Source organism: Haliaeetus albicilla, chromosome 22 (assembly GCF_947461875.1).
Source record: "Haliaeetus albicilla chromosome 22, bHalAlb1.1, whole genome shotgun sequence".
Classification (NCBI taxonomy): Eukaryota; Metazoa; Chordata; class Aves; order Accipitriformes; family Accipitridae; genus Haliaeetus; species Haliaeetus albicilla.
The window spans coordinates 20,739,919-20,755,492 of record NC_091504.1 but is presented as its reverse complement, the minus strand read 5'-3'; the positions used below and the strand labels follow the sequence as shown (position 1 = coordinate 20,755,492).

The window sequence follows — 15,574 nt, the reverse complement described above, 5'->3', positions numbered from 1 at the left end:
GTGATGTGTTATTTGTAGCACAGTTTGATTAAGGTTTTGCTGCCTGGCCTGCTGAGTTGGGCTGACCTGAATGCTGAACAGGTCACCTGCTACCGACATGTGGCAAAGCCTGCAGCTGTAGGTGATGGCACTTTGCAACATGGACTTGCTGAAAGTTGATTTTGTTCAGTGTATCTTTACCTGAAACGCTCAAAACAGTTCAGGTTCATGGCAGGAGCTGCAAGAGTGAAGGCAGGGCTCAAACAGTGCCATACATCTCCCTCTGACTTTTGTTTTCTTAACTCCTATAATGTTACACTGCCTTCAGCTGGAGAATCCTGGAGGGATCTCTACCTAAACTTCTCAAAAGGCTTCCACAGCTCTGGTCAAGCCTCACTTTGTCCCAGGAAGTAATGCTGAATAGGGAACTCTATAGAAACTGGCACAGAAAAGATAATTGATTCTGCTGCGTCACAGTCCACTTAATGTTTCTGTGAAAGGAAGCCAACTCCTGAAAGGTCCTTAAACAGTCTAGAAGGTAGCCAGCAGTTTACAAGAGAACACCACATGCTTTTACTAAAAAACATTTTTAATTTTTTAAAAACATTTCCAGCCATGAGGGAAAAGCCTAAACAATTGGCCAGTTGTGAAGAAAAGGGTTAACACCAAGTTTTTAATAATTGTGATTACCTAACTGCTAAATATACTACAGCCAGGGACTTCACAGAATGGAAAATCTTGTTACTTTTATTTCTGCTCTAAGAAACCCCCTTATTTTCCTTACTTCTCAGTGACCTGGCAAATAAGTCTCCTTTGATGGAGAGTTGAGAAAGGAGACCATTCTAAGTAGTGCTCATGGTGTTCTAGCCTAGTGCGGGCAGCAGCATGTGGATTGAATGCTTCCATTTTCTTAAACTTCCTCCACTTCTTTCAGGGTGTGCTCCAGGATAGTGTCTTGTCCCTGGAACTTAAAATAGCCACGAAACAGCTTTTTCTGAAGCAGCAGGGGAAACCAGTAGATATCATCTGCCCACATGTGACTGAATGGCACCTCATCCAGCTGAAACCACTGTGGACGCATTTCTGGTGGGAGAAAACAAAAGAACTTTGCAGGAGACTTTCTCTTGGTTTTTTGCTGCCTAGACTTTGAATATCTGTCAACAAGCAGCTTCTCTCTACAGCCCAGCTGCCTCCCTTCTCAAAGGGATTTTGGCATGAATAGTTCTGCATTTCTTAAGAGCAATACTGTCTCAGAAGAGAATGCACATCCTTCTTTCCCCTCCACTAGCTACCTACCATCACTTTCTGTTGGCTCTCCATGAAAATGATCTGCTCGGAAAATGTGAACGTCCATGAGTTCAGAGTTGCCTACAAATTCAAATGTGATCTGACCCATCTTCTGTAAGGTATCCACAGTCAGTCCACTCTCCTCCAGGAGCTCCCTGCACAAGAAATAGACTTCTTTACATGCAAGCGAGCAGCGGGAGAACAAAAAAGCAGTCATTAGCTTTACTCGCACATTCAAAACACTTCCAGTGAACCAAAAGTGAAAGTTGCACCTGTAAAACAGTCGGCCACAGCCTACAGAGCAAAGCAGAGTTCTGGCTTGCACCAAACTGTTAGCCTACTTACACCGCAGTGGAGCCAGGTCAGGCTGGCTTCCGCGTTATGACGAGGTCCTAAAGGCTGGTAGGAAAATAAGCTATGTTGAAAGGGGAAGATTCAGGAAAATTGTTTAGTATAATTTCCTTGCAACGTGATCTTTTCTGACATTAGTTAGAAGTGTGCTAACACTCACACGACTTGTAGCTGGATGTGGCTTAAGAACTCTGAGACACATTTAAACAGGCAAAAGGCTTGCCAACTTCAAGCCAAAGCTTTTAGAATTGTGAGGAAGCAGGTAATAAATACTGGAACATCTGTACTTGCTACAAAATCAGGTGCTTCTGAGACTAACTGAAGCTTATTTAAATAGCACTACGCACTACACAACATCATTTGCACACAGAACGTTAGGAATACTATCTCCCGTTCAAATGCCATATAAAAACACAAAGCAATTGTGTAAACTTTCCATTTCTGCTCCTTGGAAGTACACTTAGCATAACGAGACGCTAGAAGGCAAGACTTTTAAGAGCACTTTGAGAGACTTGCCAGACAGCTCTTTTCCATGCATCACCATGCACAGCTACTTGAAGCACATTCAATTACTTGCTCTGTTTATGCTACGCACTTAGGGCTTTTTTTATTTTTACCTACCTCTAGCAGAATCGGCATAGCTTGAAGTTAGTAATGGTTTTTCTAACATACAAAAATAAGGAATACTTTGAAGCAGTGTATCTTCAGCTAAGGTTAATAATTAATGTAGCTGTAGTTGCACATTTGGCAGTAACTTAACAATTTTAAAATATAATGGAAATGATCTTTAAGGCTCCAGCTTTCTTTGGCATCAATTTCATGGATCCCATCCTTCAAAATTATATTCCAGCTTAATCTGTCTAAGCTAATTTTAGTTTATCTTCTTGAGAAATTATCTACGTCTAAAATAGAGGCAGTTTTCCAGCAACAAAGCTAAAAGCTTCATTTTAGAGGCTGTGATAATTGAACAACAAAGCACAACACTGGTATGGTTCTCCAAGCAATTTATCTGTCAGCTGTCTGGCTCTGTATATAGTAAGTGGAAACATTACAGGTAGCAAACTGGAAATAATGACTAGCTAAATGCTCCCCTTACACCATGTGCCACAGAGGAGCTGTGGGTGCCCAGGTGCTCACAGGAGTGTGGCATACCCAGTAGAGGATAGAAATCTTGCTGATACAGGAAACTTCTGTTCATGTTTCAGCTTAATAGTTAACTATCTGTGCTGTGAGGACACTTCACACCTTATGCCGCTGCAAACCCAACTGAGTGCAACACAGAACCACAGCCCAATACCTTAACTCCGAATACAGAGCGGAGGTGGTGCCAGTTAAGTTTGATTGGGACTGTGTGACACTTCCTGGAGGAGAGCTGCACCCGAGGCAGTGCTTCAACGGTGTCTGTGTTGTTCCCTCCAGGAAGGTGGGCTGTGTGCTGGCTCTGGCTCTGGGGACTGTTTCCTGCTCAGTTGACCTCGGCAGGAATCGGTTGTGTCATTCCGCAGCAAACTCCTACCAGCTACATTGAAAGGGATGAGGATTGGACTGTTCCACAGTCCACAGCAGCAGGCGCTGGCTGTGCTGTGGCATGTTGCACTGAGAACTGCTGAAACTTTCATTACTTGACGTCTTGCATGGACTAAAGCTCTGGTTTCTAACTGCGGGCTAGCGCAAGTAAACACGCACCTAGGAAATCAAATGCTAAATTAAATCATTAGATTTACACCACAGTCAGTGGCAATGTAAGCCTAGCAAATGAAGGCCTGATTTAAGTAACAAAACCGATCTCCCTCCCTCCACTTAGAGATGATAAATTACAGGAAAAGCCATGATGTAAGCATGAGATACGTTAATGCTGTGCACTGCTGGGTGCACATCTGCATAGAGGACCCTTCTGTCCCCTGGATTAGCTCACCACAGAACCCAGGCGGTTGCACTGGCACAACAGCTGAGGAGACGTCTCAGGGCAAAAGCTGTTAGGTAGCTGTTGAGCACACCAACATTGATCTTCCTGCAGGTGCGAGGGCAAATTTGGGCATGTATCAGGAAGTGAGGAGGTGCCAAAGCATGGCTTTGTATCAGCAACATTCATGTAAAGAACAAGGTACCTAATTTTTAGAGGAGTTTAGCAATTCAGCTGTGTTCTGCTATTTCATTTTAATGACAGAAGAAAGAACTTCAACAAGTCAGTACTAAAAGCTTCAAAAACGGTACTGTACCTCTGTATTGATGGAATTTGATTCCCTAACTCAGCATTGGGGCTTAAAAATGCCACCATGCAGTCAAATAACAGTGCCTTTCATAAGGGATCCGTAAGAATTTCTACTATTTTGTTACAACATTTTCACGCAGTACTAAAAATGCTACTGGAAGGTAGTGTCTGTTCAACAGGTGCAAAATTTAAACAATAAGCAGTAGATTGGCATAAGCTGCAATTCTGCTCTGTAGCAAAAATTAAAACTCTGCACCTTTCTGAACAGTGCAAGAACCTCCGCCCGCTACTAGCAGACTAAGTCTCTCAGTTTCATCAGTCTGAGACATGGAGGTGGGGAGGACACTTGGTAACTTCCAGTTACTCGTAGACTGGACAGCAGTTAAAGATTCGTGAGTGACAGACAACAGGGAGCAATCCCATTTCTTTGTACATGTGGATGATCCCTCGTCACCTGTGGAGCAGACGATTTTCTCTGTTCAGAGATGGCTCATGACTGCACTGGTGGGTAACACACTGGTTACGAGGGCATTACTGACCAGCCGAGCTGCGGTAACTCCACCTGCAGCCCACCACAAATGGTCTAACGCCTCCGCGGCCCAACCTGTGCCCCAATACCCACCTCTCCCAAGGGCACCGGCCGAACCGGACCAGGCCTCACCTGCGAGCTGCCTCCTCGATGCTCTCCCCCGGCTGCACCTTTCCCCCGAAGCCGTTCCAGAGCCCGGCTCCAAACCCGCGTTTCTTCATGCCCAGGAGGACGCGCGGCGGCTGCACCACCAGGACCAGTGTGAAGAGCCTGGACGTGCACATGGCTCCTGGGCGAGAGACGAGAAGGGCGCGCTGTGCCAAGCGCTCCCGGCTCCCCTCAGAGAGGAGGCCAGGCTGCTCCTCTGGCCCGGGGGTGGGGGGCCAGATAGCCCCTCACCACCCCCAAACACCCAGCACACCCTCCCCAAATGCCTGCTGCCCACCCTCCCCGGCCCAAACCCTCAGTCCCCCAGCGCCTCTCCCAGTGCCTACTTCTCTAACACTCCCCACTGACCCTTGCTCTCCTGCTCCCCCAGCACCCCCTCCCCAAATCTTTGATCCCCTCCCCCCCGAAATCCTTATCCCCCCGGAGCCCCCTCCCCAAATCCCTGACCCTCCTCAGCACCCCCCTCCCCAAATCCTTAAACCACCCCCCGCCAACATCCCCAGTGCCAGGCTCCCCCTGTCCCCTCAGCACCTCAGCCCCAAACGCCCGACTTTCCCGCCCGGCGCTGCCTCGCCCCCTCAGAAGCGGCCCGTCCCGACCCGGCTGTTCCTGCTCCGCCCCCGGTGCCGCCCCGCCGTAGCCGTGAGGGGAGGCGGAGCGGGCTGAGGCGGCCGCCATGGCCTGGCGGGGCGTTGCAGCCGCTCCGGCCGCGGGCAGGTGCGTGGAGGAGTCGCTGAGGAGAGCTGGGCTCGGCGCCGGCGGGTCCCGCCCTGACCCCGGAGTTGGTGGGGTGTCCCCGGGTTGGTGAGGCGTTAGTCTCGGCGCTTTCAGTTTTCGTCAGGAATGGGGAACGGGCGTTTGGGGTTTGTCGTTGCTGGAAATGCCGGAGCGGGGGTTAGTTACCTGGAAAGCGGTGGTGGCAGTGGCTGTCGGCGTGCTCCACCCGGAGGCATGAAGGAGCCTCCAGGAGCTTGGGCATCCCTCCTTGGAGGGGCTGGCGTACCCCCGGCCTCCCCTCTCACGGAGGCCGCCAGCCCCTCTGAGGCAGCCCAGGCCCTTGCGGGGGTCAGTCTGCCATGTCGTGCCCCCGCGGGCCTTAAACGCAAGCGCCGGAGCAGAAGCGAAGAGCTGTCTAGGAGCGGGGTCCTCTTTCCCGCCTTTGCGCAGGGGGTAACTTGTGAGGTCTCTGTCCAAAATCCGGCCCTTTCGTTGAGACTGGACCAGATAACTAAAGGTGCAAGAATCTCAAATTTGGAGGCTTTTTTGTAAACCTGGTGATAAATGGGCAGAGCTGTAGTCAAGATTAGAATTACTATAGAGACTTTTGAAATAGGTGGTGATTATGCACTGACTGATTAACTCGCCTGTCTTCCTGGGCAGCTGTCGGCATTTGGTGAGCAAATGTCTCCACACCACGGTGGGGTTTCTGAAGAAAACTGGAACTGAGCACCAGTGGTTGGAGCGGCACTTGAAGGATCCCTTTGTCAAGGCAACGAAGCGGCAGAATTACCGTTGCCGAAGTGCCTTCAAATTACTGGAAATTGATGACAAGTTTCAAATTCTTCGTCCAGGGCTTTCTGTTCTTGACTGTGGAGCGGCGCCTGGTGCTTGGAGCCAGGTTGCTGTAGAGAGGGTCAACGCCTTAGGTACTGGTAAGTGCATGTTTTTGGCAGGCAGGATAGGGATTACACTTGTCTTGAAGTGTGTGAGAAAACTCAGCTGTGATGGTGGTGGTGTGGGGAAGGGACATGGGTACTGGCAAATGCCAGAGTCAGTGAGAGAAGCATGAAGGTGTGTGCCTACATGGCCGTGAAGAATAGTAAATCTTGATATGGTCTGAAGAAATCATATTTGTGAAATAAAAACTTATTATGTGGTGATAGTGTTCTGATTAACTGTTGTGGGGAAGATCCCTTCACGCAGTTCGGAAACTGGTGTGGCCTCCAGCAGAGAACTTGGCTTTTCTGAATTTTTATTTCCCTTCTTGAAAAACAGTAGTAACCACTATGTACGGTTTATGTGTTCTAAGCCATTAATATTTACAAGAGAAGGTCTTATCATCTGTACTGTTGTCCGGGATTTCTGGACTGTCAGCCTTGAAAGAGCAGAAGAAAAACATGAAAAATAGTCCTTGCTTATCCAAAGTTACGTGACTTTTCATGTTTTGAATGGATTAGCTTATAGCAAACCATCCATCCAGATGCACGCAGCAAACTGTCCAAGGACAAGAAGACCAGACATAGCAGGTGATATGTTTTTTGTTTATTGACTAGCATGGAGCTCAGGCATATGCAGGTTGTTTGCAACCATTATGATTGTTCAGTGTGTCATTCATTCTTATAATCTAGATCCTGCTGTCCCCATTGGCTTCGTCCTTGGCGTTGACCTCCTGCGGATTTCTCCTCTGGAAGGGGCAGTCTTCCTGTCGGAGACTGACATTGCAGACCCAAGGACGCTGAGGACAATTCAGAGTCTGCTTCCTGCAGAGAAGGTGGATGTTATCTTGAGCGATATGGCGCCTAATGCAACAGGCATTAAAGAACTGGATCATCAGAAATTGATCAATCTATGTTTAGGCCTTCTGAGTCTGTCCCAAAGTATTTTAAAGCCGAAAGGAACGATGCTCTGTAAATTCTGGGATGGACATGAGTCCCGTCTTCTGCAAAACAGACTGAAGGAGCAGTTCCAAGACGTGAGGACTATAAAGCCTCAGGCCAGCCGGAAGGACTCTGCTGAATCTTATTATTTGGCAAGACTGTACAAAGGGAAGTGAAAGCTGAGAACTGCAGATTATCGAACAGGTGATCACTGATTGGAAATCTGAATTTGGTGTGTGTTTAAAGAAAAATCCCACCATTAAGACCCTGGGAAAATCTGCCACAATTCTTATGAAGTACATCACGCTTTTCAATACAAAAATAAACCAGGGTGGTGTCCAACTGAGTTTATCTGCTAATTATACAAGCAGAGACATCCAATCTAGCTTCTCACCTGTGGAGATAACAGTTGGGAATGGAGAGGAGTAATATGAAAGGCAACCTCTGGGGCTGGAGTAATGGAAATGAAAATAAAACAGTGATTGTATGAGTTTTTAATGTGTGCTTGAAAATCATCACACTATTAATGTTGTCATATGTGAGACTAACCATAAAGGCGGTTGTCAGAATGAGAGGGACCAGCAAGGGGAGTTTGAGCCAATTTATTGCCTCTTCATCTTTCTTAAAAGCTGGTGCAATTTATTAGCACATGTAAGAATAGGTAACGTTTTTGTGTGTGTCCGGATCTGCATCGTCACGTACGTTCTGTAATGCAGCCCCTCAGGACGTATGACTGACTCTGGAATATTCAGCCTGATGGCTCTGCTGCATTTTCTAAAGACACAGGTTATATTTAGAAATTGCTACTTCATGGTACTCGTAAATCTGGCAAATGACAGTAGGGCAGGGTCATCGCTACTAAGAAGATAATTTCCCCTGTGTTTTCAGTATTGTTTTATATTTGACCAGTGGTGTTTGTTAGGTGAAATGACAAGATGTTCCTTGGATCCCAGACAGGGGGAATTACTGCTGGAATTGCTAGAATTCTGTTGCAAAAATAAATTTAGCCACTGCCTTATCTGGAAGTGACAACTTTTACATTAAATAGCACTTTGATCAGGCCGACTGTGGCATGAGTTTTAAGAGGGGCTGGTGGCACTGTCTGTTTTGAAGGCTTCTGGATCTTTCTCATTATAAACATCTCATTTGGGATTATCAAACTTTAACTGCTTTGAAACCTCCCGATCTGGATCTCCGTACCGAACGGTGTGCCTGAAGGTGTGAGCCCAACAGCCTGAACCGGGGAGCTGGGTGTTGCTTTGTGTATGTTTGGGAAGGCAAAAATAAATAAAAATACCCAGATGTCTTCGAGGAACTTCCTTACCTGCCATGCGGTGGGGGGACGGGGCGCTCTCCCTGCTGCTCCTCCTCTGCCCGAGCAGGAGCCTTGCAGCTCGGTCGCGGGGACGTACGGGGGACACAGCGGGTTTTTGTGGGTTTTTTTTTTTTGGATTGGGGAGGCTGAGCGCGAAGCTCTTTCGCCCCGAGACGGAGCGTTACGGTACGGCACGGCGGGGAGGCCGCGGGGGGGGATTGCGCGCCTACTCCCGTCGTTACGGCGGGCGGCGCCGCTGTTCTCGCGATAGCTGGGCGCCAGTTCCCGTGAGATCTCGGCGCCGGGGCGAGGAGGGAGATCCAAGCGGGGCGCGCGCCGTCGCCCGCGGCCGGTGAGGGAACGCGTGAGGGCGGGCGGGGAGGCCGCCGGCTCCGCTCCGCTCCGCTCGGCTTGGCCCGGCCCGGCCCGGCCCTCCCACCCCGCTCACCGCCCCTTGGCCGCCGAGCCCGGCGGTGTGGGAGCGGCGAAGGGAGGCTGTGCCGTCTCCCCGTTCCTCCCACCCCCGGGCGGCCGCTCGCCGTCCCCGCAAGCGGGGTAGGGCTGTGGTGACCGCCGAGGCCCCCGCTCTCCCTCTGCCGCCCTACGGGGGAGGTCTGTGAGGGCGAACCCCTCCCCGCGGTGCCCAGGGCGGCCCGGCTGCGGGGGAGCAGCCCCCTGCCCGCCGCGGCCGCTGCCGGGGGGTGGGGGGTCCCTTGGTGCCCTGGAAGGGAGCCTTTGCCGAAGGGTTTTCTGCAGCGGGGAGGTGGGAGGGACGTGTCTTCTTAATTTTTAGCGCTGTTCTTAATTTCAAAATAGGCTTGCTGGGGCACGGTTACCTGTTGGCCGTGGTCTCTCTTGAATTTATTTGCTTGCGGTACTGAAGTACTTATTTTGAGTAAACTTTTTCGTTTGGGTTTTGGCTTTTGCGTTGCCTGCGTGCTTCTGTTGTGTCTCCTCTTTGTGATGATATACATCCAAAGAATAAATGCTGTGTTGCCCTGAGACTGCATGAGCCCGAAAGTTAGCCCCCACCAAGTCTGTGTCTCTGGTACAAGCCTATGTCAAAGTGGTGGGTTGCCTTTCCTGGTCCTAACCTTCTTCTGTGCTTCTGGGGCTTTGTGGGCATGCAGTCACCAGAGGGACTCACTGAAGGCTTCCTCAAGGCTTTTCTGAGCTCCAGGCATGATTTGGTTTTGGCCTTTTAGTTAGTACCCTTCCAAATTTGAAGGAAGAATTGCAAAAACTTTTACATGACCGAGGAGGCACTGTTTTACTTATAGAAGCGATCTGTGAACTTGGGAAGTCTTGTTGCTGCAAGTTAGGTTCCAAAGTGCTTTTTGGAAACCAGAACCAAGTTGTGTAGAGGGAAGGGTTTGCTGCTAATAGGGAATTAGTTCTCCCCCCCCATCAGCCTCAAACTTTTGGAGGAAGAGTATTGAGTTCTGTTTGTTAGTGTTAGGTGCTGTAGATCTTCATGTCCTACAATGTTAACTTGTATCCCAGAATCTATCTTGATTGTATAGGAGAGGAGAATTTGATTTTGTATGACTCATGACAGCTCTTAATTGTACGCTTATGGGCTGAGATTCAGGGGAGAATGTATTTAAATAAAATCAAACCATTTCAGGTAGAAAGCTCAGCGAAGAACAGGCTGTCTTGCATCAGTTTCTCATTTCGGAGACCTACAGCTTCAGCCTTGGTTGGATACTGTTTTCTGTTTCAAGCTGATCCCAGCAGTGATCTGTGGATCCCAGCAGTGACTAACAGATTGGGTTTTGTACCCTGTAAATTGGAAGACCTTGCATTTAGTGTTTCCTCAGGGCAGTCTTTTTTTAGCAAAGCAGCCAGTATACAGCAGGTTGCTCTGAATGTTTTGCTGATGACTTTCTGTGTATTTCCAGAGCCATGGAGGACTTGGAAGATAATACTACTGTCTTCTCCACACTGAGATCCCTCAACAACTTTATTTCACAGCGTATGGAGGGGGTGTCTGGGCTGGCTACGCCAGGATCTTCTCAAAGCTCCTTACAGATTCAGTACCAGCAGAGGATGCAGGTGAGGTGTCTTCAGCTTGGTGATGCCTGCAGTATCATTTCAGTGTGGTTGTATATTCCTTTTGATTCCAGGAATTGGGATTGATTTAATTAAGATCTGACCATTCTTTCTAAAATTGATATTCATGCAAGCTCACTAATGGAAGCTTGCTTTTGGTCAACATTCCAGAATCTTTAATTTTTTTTAAAATGTCAGACATACTTATTTCTGTTTTGTAAAAATTTAAGGTCCTTTGAATTTCTTCCCTGCTAGTTATCTGTATACCAGCTCAGGAAATTAAATTGTAAGTTGTTTTCATATTGCTAAACAAAGGAGCTTTGTATCTGCTAATATTTTTCTAGTAAGTCACTTTTTTACCTTTTTTCACAATCTTCCTTAAAGTTTCTTTGCCTGGACACGTACAGGAGACTTGCATTGTGCTATGGCTTTGATGAGCTAACCAGTTGTGCTTTCTTGTCCACTTCTGTTCGTATCCATGTGGGTTTTTTGACTTTTTTCTGTAAGCTGCCTCATGCTCGTAAAGCATGACATAAGTTGACATCTTGGATCATGGATATTTTTTAGGCTGGAATGAAGTTTCTGTATTCTGTATCTTAATATAATTTCTATTTCAGTCTCTAAGTATAAAATAAGCTTACTTTCTTTTTAATGTAAATCTGCTTTGCATTTGGAGTGTTGACAAAATTCTATGCATTTTCTGTCTGTGGTACATCTCTGGTTACAGAGATGGTTAGAGGAGACTCGTTGGTTAGACAGTCTTCATTAGCTGTGTGTTGAATGTACATTGCTTAGATGTGAGGTATTGTCTAATATTGTTAATATTAGACGTGTTAATATTGTCTGTGCTCTAAGGTAATTTGAATGAAAAAATGAAGCGTAATGTGCTAGCAGGTAGTGGAAAAACGTTACTTTGCTCATCAGTTAAATTTCATGGGGAGCATGATCTCTGCTTCTTGATTAGCTGCTGTTACTTCTATGAGGCTTGGGGAGTTAACAATTACCTTTTTTTAGATAGAGAAGTACATTTTGTCAGAGTACCTCTAGAGATTGAATGAGAAATTCTGAATTAAGAACTTGGAATTTGCTTCTTTCCAACTAACATTGATTTGATGTGGGTTTCTGAGTGTGGTGTTGAACTCTTGGTTTCCTCATCTGCAGTTGGTGTGAGAAGTACCACAAATACGGTGATAGTTTCCTTGTAATTTGTAAAATGGCATGCAAGTGACAGCTGAACAGTACAGGGTGGGAGATACTGATATTATTGCAATGCTGTTAATGGTGTGTAATGTCCCTCTTCACACATGAACTGGTCAGTTGGAAGAACAAGCTGGGCAGATCCACTCCAAATCCCAGCTCCTGCAGGTGGAACGAGAGAAAATGCAGATGGAACTTAGCCACAAACGAGCTCGCATTGAGCTAGAGAAGGCAGCTAATACCAATGCCAGAAACTATGAGGTAAGTATGACGGTTGCAGATGGCTTGATATCATAGGCCTAAGTCAGAACATATGTAGTGCATCTACGTTGGTGTTTTAGTTTGGATCAGGGATATGCTCTTGACTTCTCATGTGCTGTGCTTTGGTTTGCAGTGGTGTGCCTCAGAATGTGTATAGTCAACTTTTTTTGGATGAAACTAAACTGAAAGATGCAGTCCAGGAGCAAGCCTAGTGTTCTCCAACTGATAATGGACACTGTCTTCAGAGCAAGACTTCAGCAAATCTGTAGTAAATGCTCCTGGAATGCATTTACTGCATTTGGCTTTACTGCAAATGTGGTGGTGGTGGTGCAGGTGTCAAGTTCCCAGCACCAACTGCTTTGCTCTACAGATACCCTTGCAGTACATTGCACTAACTTGCTAATGTACACAAGAGTGTGAACATCGAAGCCTTGTTTTGTTGACAAACTATTGATCAGACCACTATATTCTGTTAGTTTAGCACTGAAGTTGTCATGGGTAGCAATAATAAAAGGGATTTGTTATTTGTTTCTCCCAGAAGTATTTAAGCATTTTTCTCCCAGTTGAATTTAAACTTCTGCTGGCACAATTGCAAGCATTTAGCTTGTGTGACTGTAATTAATTGGAATGGCAGCAGTGCCAACCATGCACTGTCACACAAGAGAGCTTGCACTGATAAAAGTGAGCCTCACTCAGGGACTAATAGCTTTTATTGGTTTCTGGTTTTATGCCCACATATGTTTGCTTAACTATGTTACTGAAATAAGTAGTAGATCTGTGGGTTTTGTAGCATAATAAAGGTCTTATATGTGTCTGATTACTTAAAAAGAAGTCTTTAAAAAATAATAAGCATGTTTTGTTCTATTTTACAAGAGTGCTGGGTGACAGATTTAGGGTGTAATTGTGAAATAGTGAGTCAGTGACTAAATTCCTTGTTCCTCTGAAGTCAGGTGATGTGGGATTAAACCACAAAGAGTTCAAACTGGAATGTAGCTGAGTCAGTCACAGAAACCCTTGAAATACTGGTACAAAAAAAGGGAGCAGCACTAATCCAGCACTGTGGTAATTACCCTGCTCAGATTCTGTGGTTTTTTTGAGTCATGTGGATAAAGGTTTTAGGAACCTCACATTGCTTTGCATAATCCTTGCTTACTATGTAAATCCGTGTCTCGATTTGCTTTGATTAGCAAAGCAATTTACTACATGTTTTTTCAATAAATGTTAATCAATTTGTGGTAGGAATAAACTGAAATGGTGTATGAAGGGTTGTCAGAGTGCAAAAACATTTATTGTATACATTGATAATACCATGCATTTAAACCCCATTTCTTTCCTATAAAATAGTCTCGTAAATTTCCAGAAATTGCAGAGGGAAGTTTGTCTTGTTAACCCAACTGTTGAGATCTGAGTTTCTGAAAGTCAATTTGCTATGCATGGGTCAGCTTTAAATTGAAGCATCAAATATTTTCATCTTTGATCCACTGGAGAGCGTGCAGTGGAGTCTGCGAAGTCACGTCTGTATTCTCATATTCATGTCTCAGTCTAAGAGTTTTGGAAGACTCCATCTCTTAATTTTCTAGCTCCGTTGCCCTGGGTAGTTCCTTGACACTGAGTTGCTGCTGGTAAGATTTTTGCCCTTGCTAGTGCAAAGTTTAAAGCTATGGTCTAAGTAACATTGCTGCATAATGATGCCTTGGTGACCACAGTAATGAGGAATGGAGACAGGAGAAACAAAACTGGCTTCACCTTTGTGCTACTTTCTTCTTATGTCTCTCTCAATTTTTTTTCTTTGCAAGCGAGAGGCTGACCGTAACCAGGAGCTGCTCACACGCATAAAGCAATATCAGGAAAGGGAAACAGAAGCTGAAAATAAACTGAAAGAACAAATGGAGATGAACAAATCCTATAAGAAGAGCATGGAGACAATGAGTAAGAAGCTGCAAGAGAAGGAGAGCAAATTAGCTGAAGCTAATGAAGTAAGAACAGAGTAATTTTTTAATCCGTTCGTAGCTTCAGGTGACTTTGCAGTTCTTGTGAATTGAAAATACCCTTTCTGATTTAAAAAAAATAAAATAAAATTGGAATCACTATGTTCATCATCTGGAAATGAATAAGCCCTGGTGGTGTGCGTCTTTGCTGTCAAAGTTTAGAACCTAACCAAGTCCAGACATGAGTGAGCAGGTCAGAAGATGTTGCTGTGTTAATTAACAATGAGAAGAGATTTCTTAGACAAGTTGATATGGAGAAGGAGAAAAGAAGTGCAAGGCAACATGCAGCATCTAGGTTTAGAAGTCAGGCTACATGACATTGAGTAGAAAGGGGAAACGATGGAGGAGATAAGATGGGAAGGTGTTCAGGGAAGTAGGGATAACTGCAGAGTGGATGACACCAAAGTTATGTACCAAGTATGTCTTCTGAAGTGTCTTAAATGCCTCTGTGTTCCACTGTAGAATGAATGCTTGAATAATAATTTCAGTTCTTTTGGATGAACAGACCATCTTCTCAACCCTCAGCCTTCTCAGATATCATTATAGTTAAGTTCAGCTAGTTCATTTGTAACTTTTCTGTTTAATTTGGTTTCCTGCACCAGTTGTGGATCAACAACCACTAAGTCCTTAAGCCTTCTTCCTGCCTAGGCATTCCTGGAAATGTATCTATGTGATAAAGCAGGTAAACAGCTTTAACGTGCCAGTTATCAGTGATAAAAACAGGGAGACAGCGATGGCATGTGGGAGAAAAGAAACCTATGTATGAAATGTGTGCAGCAGTTCTATTTCTGTATTCGTTTTGTATCCACATCCATCAGTATCAAGATGAGAACCCTACATGTGTCTCTATCTAGAAAACACCCTACATATGTGATGTTTTGAGATTTTTCTCTTTCTCTCTGTTAAAGGGAGCCGAGTAATGGCTATTTGAAGCAAATCTGTGAATTTTTCTTTAGAGTTAAAATATTTAGAGCAAAAATTTAAAAACTACTGGTCTCTACTTTTAAGGAAAGCATAATACAGCTGGTATTTGGTTGGGGCAAATCCAGACATTTTCAATTTTGAAACCCAGACAAAATATATTGGGAATGGTTGTGGGATAATTTTTTTACTTTAATATATACACTTATGTTTTATCATCATTTAGCTTTGAAGCTTGATATTTTCCTGTCAGTTTGAGGTCACCCACTTAATAGGTAATGGAAATGACAATTCGGGTGACACATGAAAGTGACTAAATGATTTTCTCTTGCCTTTGTTTTTGAGGTAATTTTGCAGGTCTGAAGGTTTGCAAGAGGTGGGATTATTTCTAGATTCAGTGTTTGTACTTTTTAGTTGGATATGATTTCTGTCTGTCACTATCCATAATGTCCATCTTGGAGAGTCATAGCCTTGTGTGTTTATTCTTTCTTTCCATTAATTCAGACAATCACTATATTAAAAGGGAAAATATCAGAGCTGCAATGGAATATAATGAATCAAGAGATGCAGATGACAAGCCAAGACTCTCAAAAGCAGGAACTGATGGAACAGCTGGATGTTCAGCAAAAGTAAGCAGGGGATGATGAATGACTGTAGGGAGAAAAAGGCAAATAAAACTTCAGTCTTTTGCAGCTGTTGTCACTCAGAGAACTTTCA

General features: G+C 45.3%; 3 protein-coding genes across 11 annotated transcripts in view; 2 read left to right on the top strand and 1 right to left on the bottom strand.

Moving 5' to 3' along the window:
- Nucleotides 1-550: 550 nt before the first annotated feature.
- NUDT1 (nudix hydrolase 1) lies at nt 551-5,682 on the bottom strand. Of its 4 annotated transcripts, none has more exons than XM_069810273.1 (5): nt 5,430-5,682; nt 4,491-4,647; nt 1,493-1,538; nt 1,276-1,417; nt 551-1,062 (listed from the first exon to the last, which is right to left on the bottom strand). In XM_069810273.1, the coding sequence occupies exons 1-5, from the start codon at nt 5,503-5,505 to the stop codon at nt 890-892; spliced, it is 594 nt and encodes a 197-aa protein (XP_069666374.1). In that variant the 5' UTR covers nt 5,506-5,682; the 3' UTR covers nt 551-889. The 4 variants fall into 4 exon arrangements, with proteins under 4 accessions (XP_069666374.1, XP_069666376.1, XP_069666375.1 ...); XM_069810275.1 differs by lacking the exon at nt 5,430-5,682 and adding an exon at nt 5,058-5,148; XM_069810274.1 differs by lacking the exon at nt 1,493-1,538 and having other exon boundaries at nt 1,276-1,421; nt 5,430-5,657.
- On the top strand, nt 5,154-8,429 carry MRM2 (mitochondrial rRNA methyltransferase 2). 5 transcript variants are annotated; one of them, XM_069810269.1, is made up of 4 exons: nt 5,154-5,243; nt 5,907-6,172; nt 6,704-6,772; nt 6,875-8,429. In XM_069810269.1, the coding sequence occupies exons 1-4, from the start codon at nt 5,203-5,205 to the stop codon at nt 7,297-7,299; spliced, it is 801 nt and encodes a 266-aa protein (XP_069666370.1). In that variant the 5' UTR covers nt 5,154-5,202; the 3' UTR covers nt 7,300-8,429. The 5 variants fall into 5 exon arrangements, with proteins under 5 accessions (XP_069666370.1, XP_069666369.1, XP_069666372.1 ...); XM_069810268.1 differs by having other exon boundaries at nt 5,907-6,178; XM_069810267.1 differs by having other exon boundaries at nt 5,203-5,330; nt 5,907-6,178.
- A 265-nt stretch (nt 8,430-8,694) lies between these two features.
- Nucleotides 8,695-15,574, top strand: part of MAD1L1 (mitotic arrest deficient 1 like 1) — a 376,699-nt gene continuing 369,819 nt past the window's right edge. For both annotated transcript variants that reach the window (XM_069810261.1, XM_069810260.1), the window contains exons 1-5: nt 8,695-8,790; nt 10,340-10,493; nt 11,808-11,948; nt 13,745-13,924; nt 15,362-15,486. In XM_069810261.1, the coding sequence (XP_069666362.1) occupies nt 10,344-10,493; nt 11,808-11,948; nt 13,745-13,924; nt 15,362-15,486 (596 nt within the window). In that variant the 5' untranslated portion in view covers nt 8,695-8,790; nt 10,340-10,343. The remainder of the gene's footprint in view (nt 8,791-10,339; nt 10,494-11,807; nt 11,949-13,744; nt 13,925-15,361; nt 15,487-15,574) is intronic.

Excerpts from the sequence above, each read along its gene's own strand:
- NUDT1 (XM_069810273.1), bottom strand. The coding sequence starts at position 5,505 with ATGCCCAAGCTCCTGGAGGCTCCTTCATGCCTCCGGGTGGAGCACGCC. Across the intron at positions 4,648-5,429 it reads CTGCCACCACCGCTTTCCAG|GAGCCATGTGCACGTCCAGG; the intron begins GTAACTAACCCC and ends TCTCTCGCCCAG. Across the intron at positions 1,063-1,275 it reads AGAGCCAACAGAAAGTGATG|AAATGCGTCCACAGTGGTTT; the intron begins GTAGGTAGCTAG and ends TTCTCCCACCAG.
- MRM2 (XM_069810267.1), top strand. The coding sequence starts at position 5,203 with ATGGCCTGGCGGGGCGTTGCAGCCGCTCCGGCCGCGGGCAGGTGCGTG. Across the intron at positions 6,179-6,703 it reads GGTCAACGCCTTAGGTACTG|CTTATAGCAAACCATCCATC; the intron begins GTAAGTGCATGT and ends TGAATGGATTAG. Across the intron at positions 6,773-6,874 it reads AAGAAGACCAGACATAGCAG|ATCCTGCTGTCCCCATTGGC; the intron begins GTGATATGTTTT and ends CTTATAATCTAG.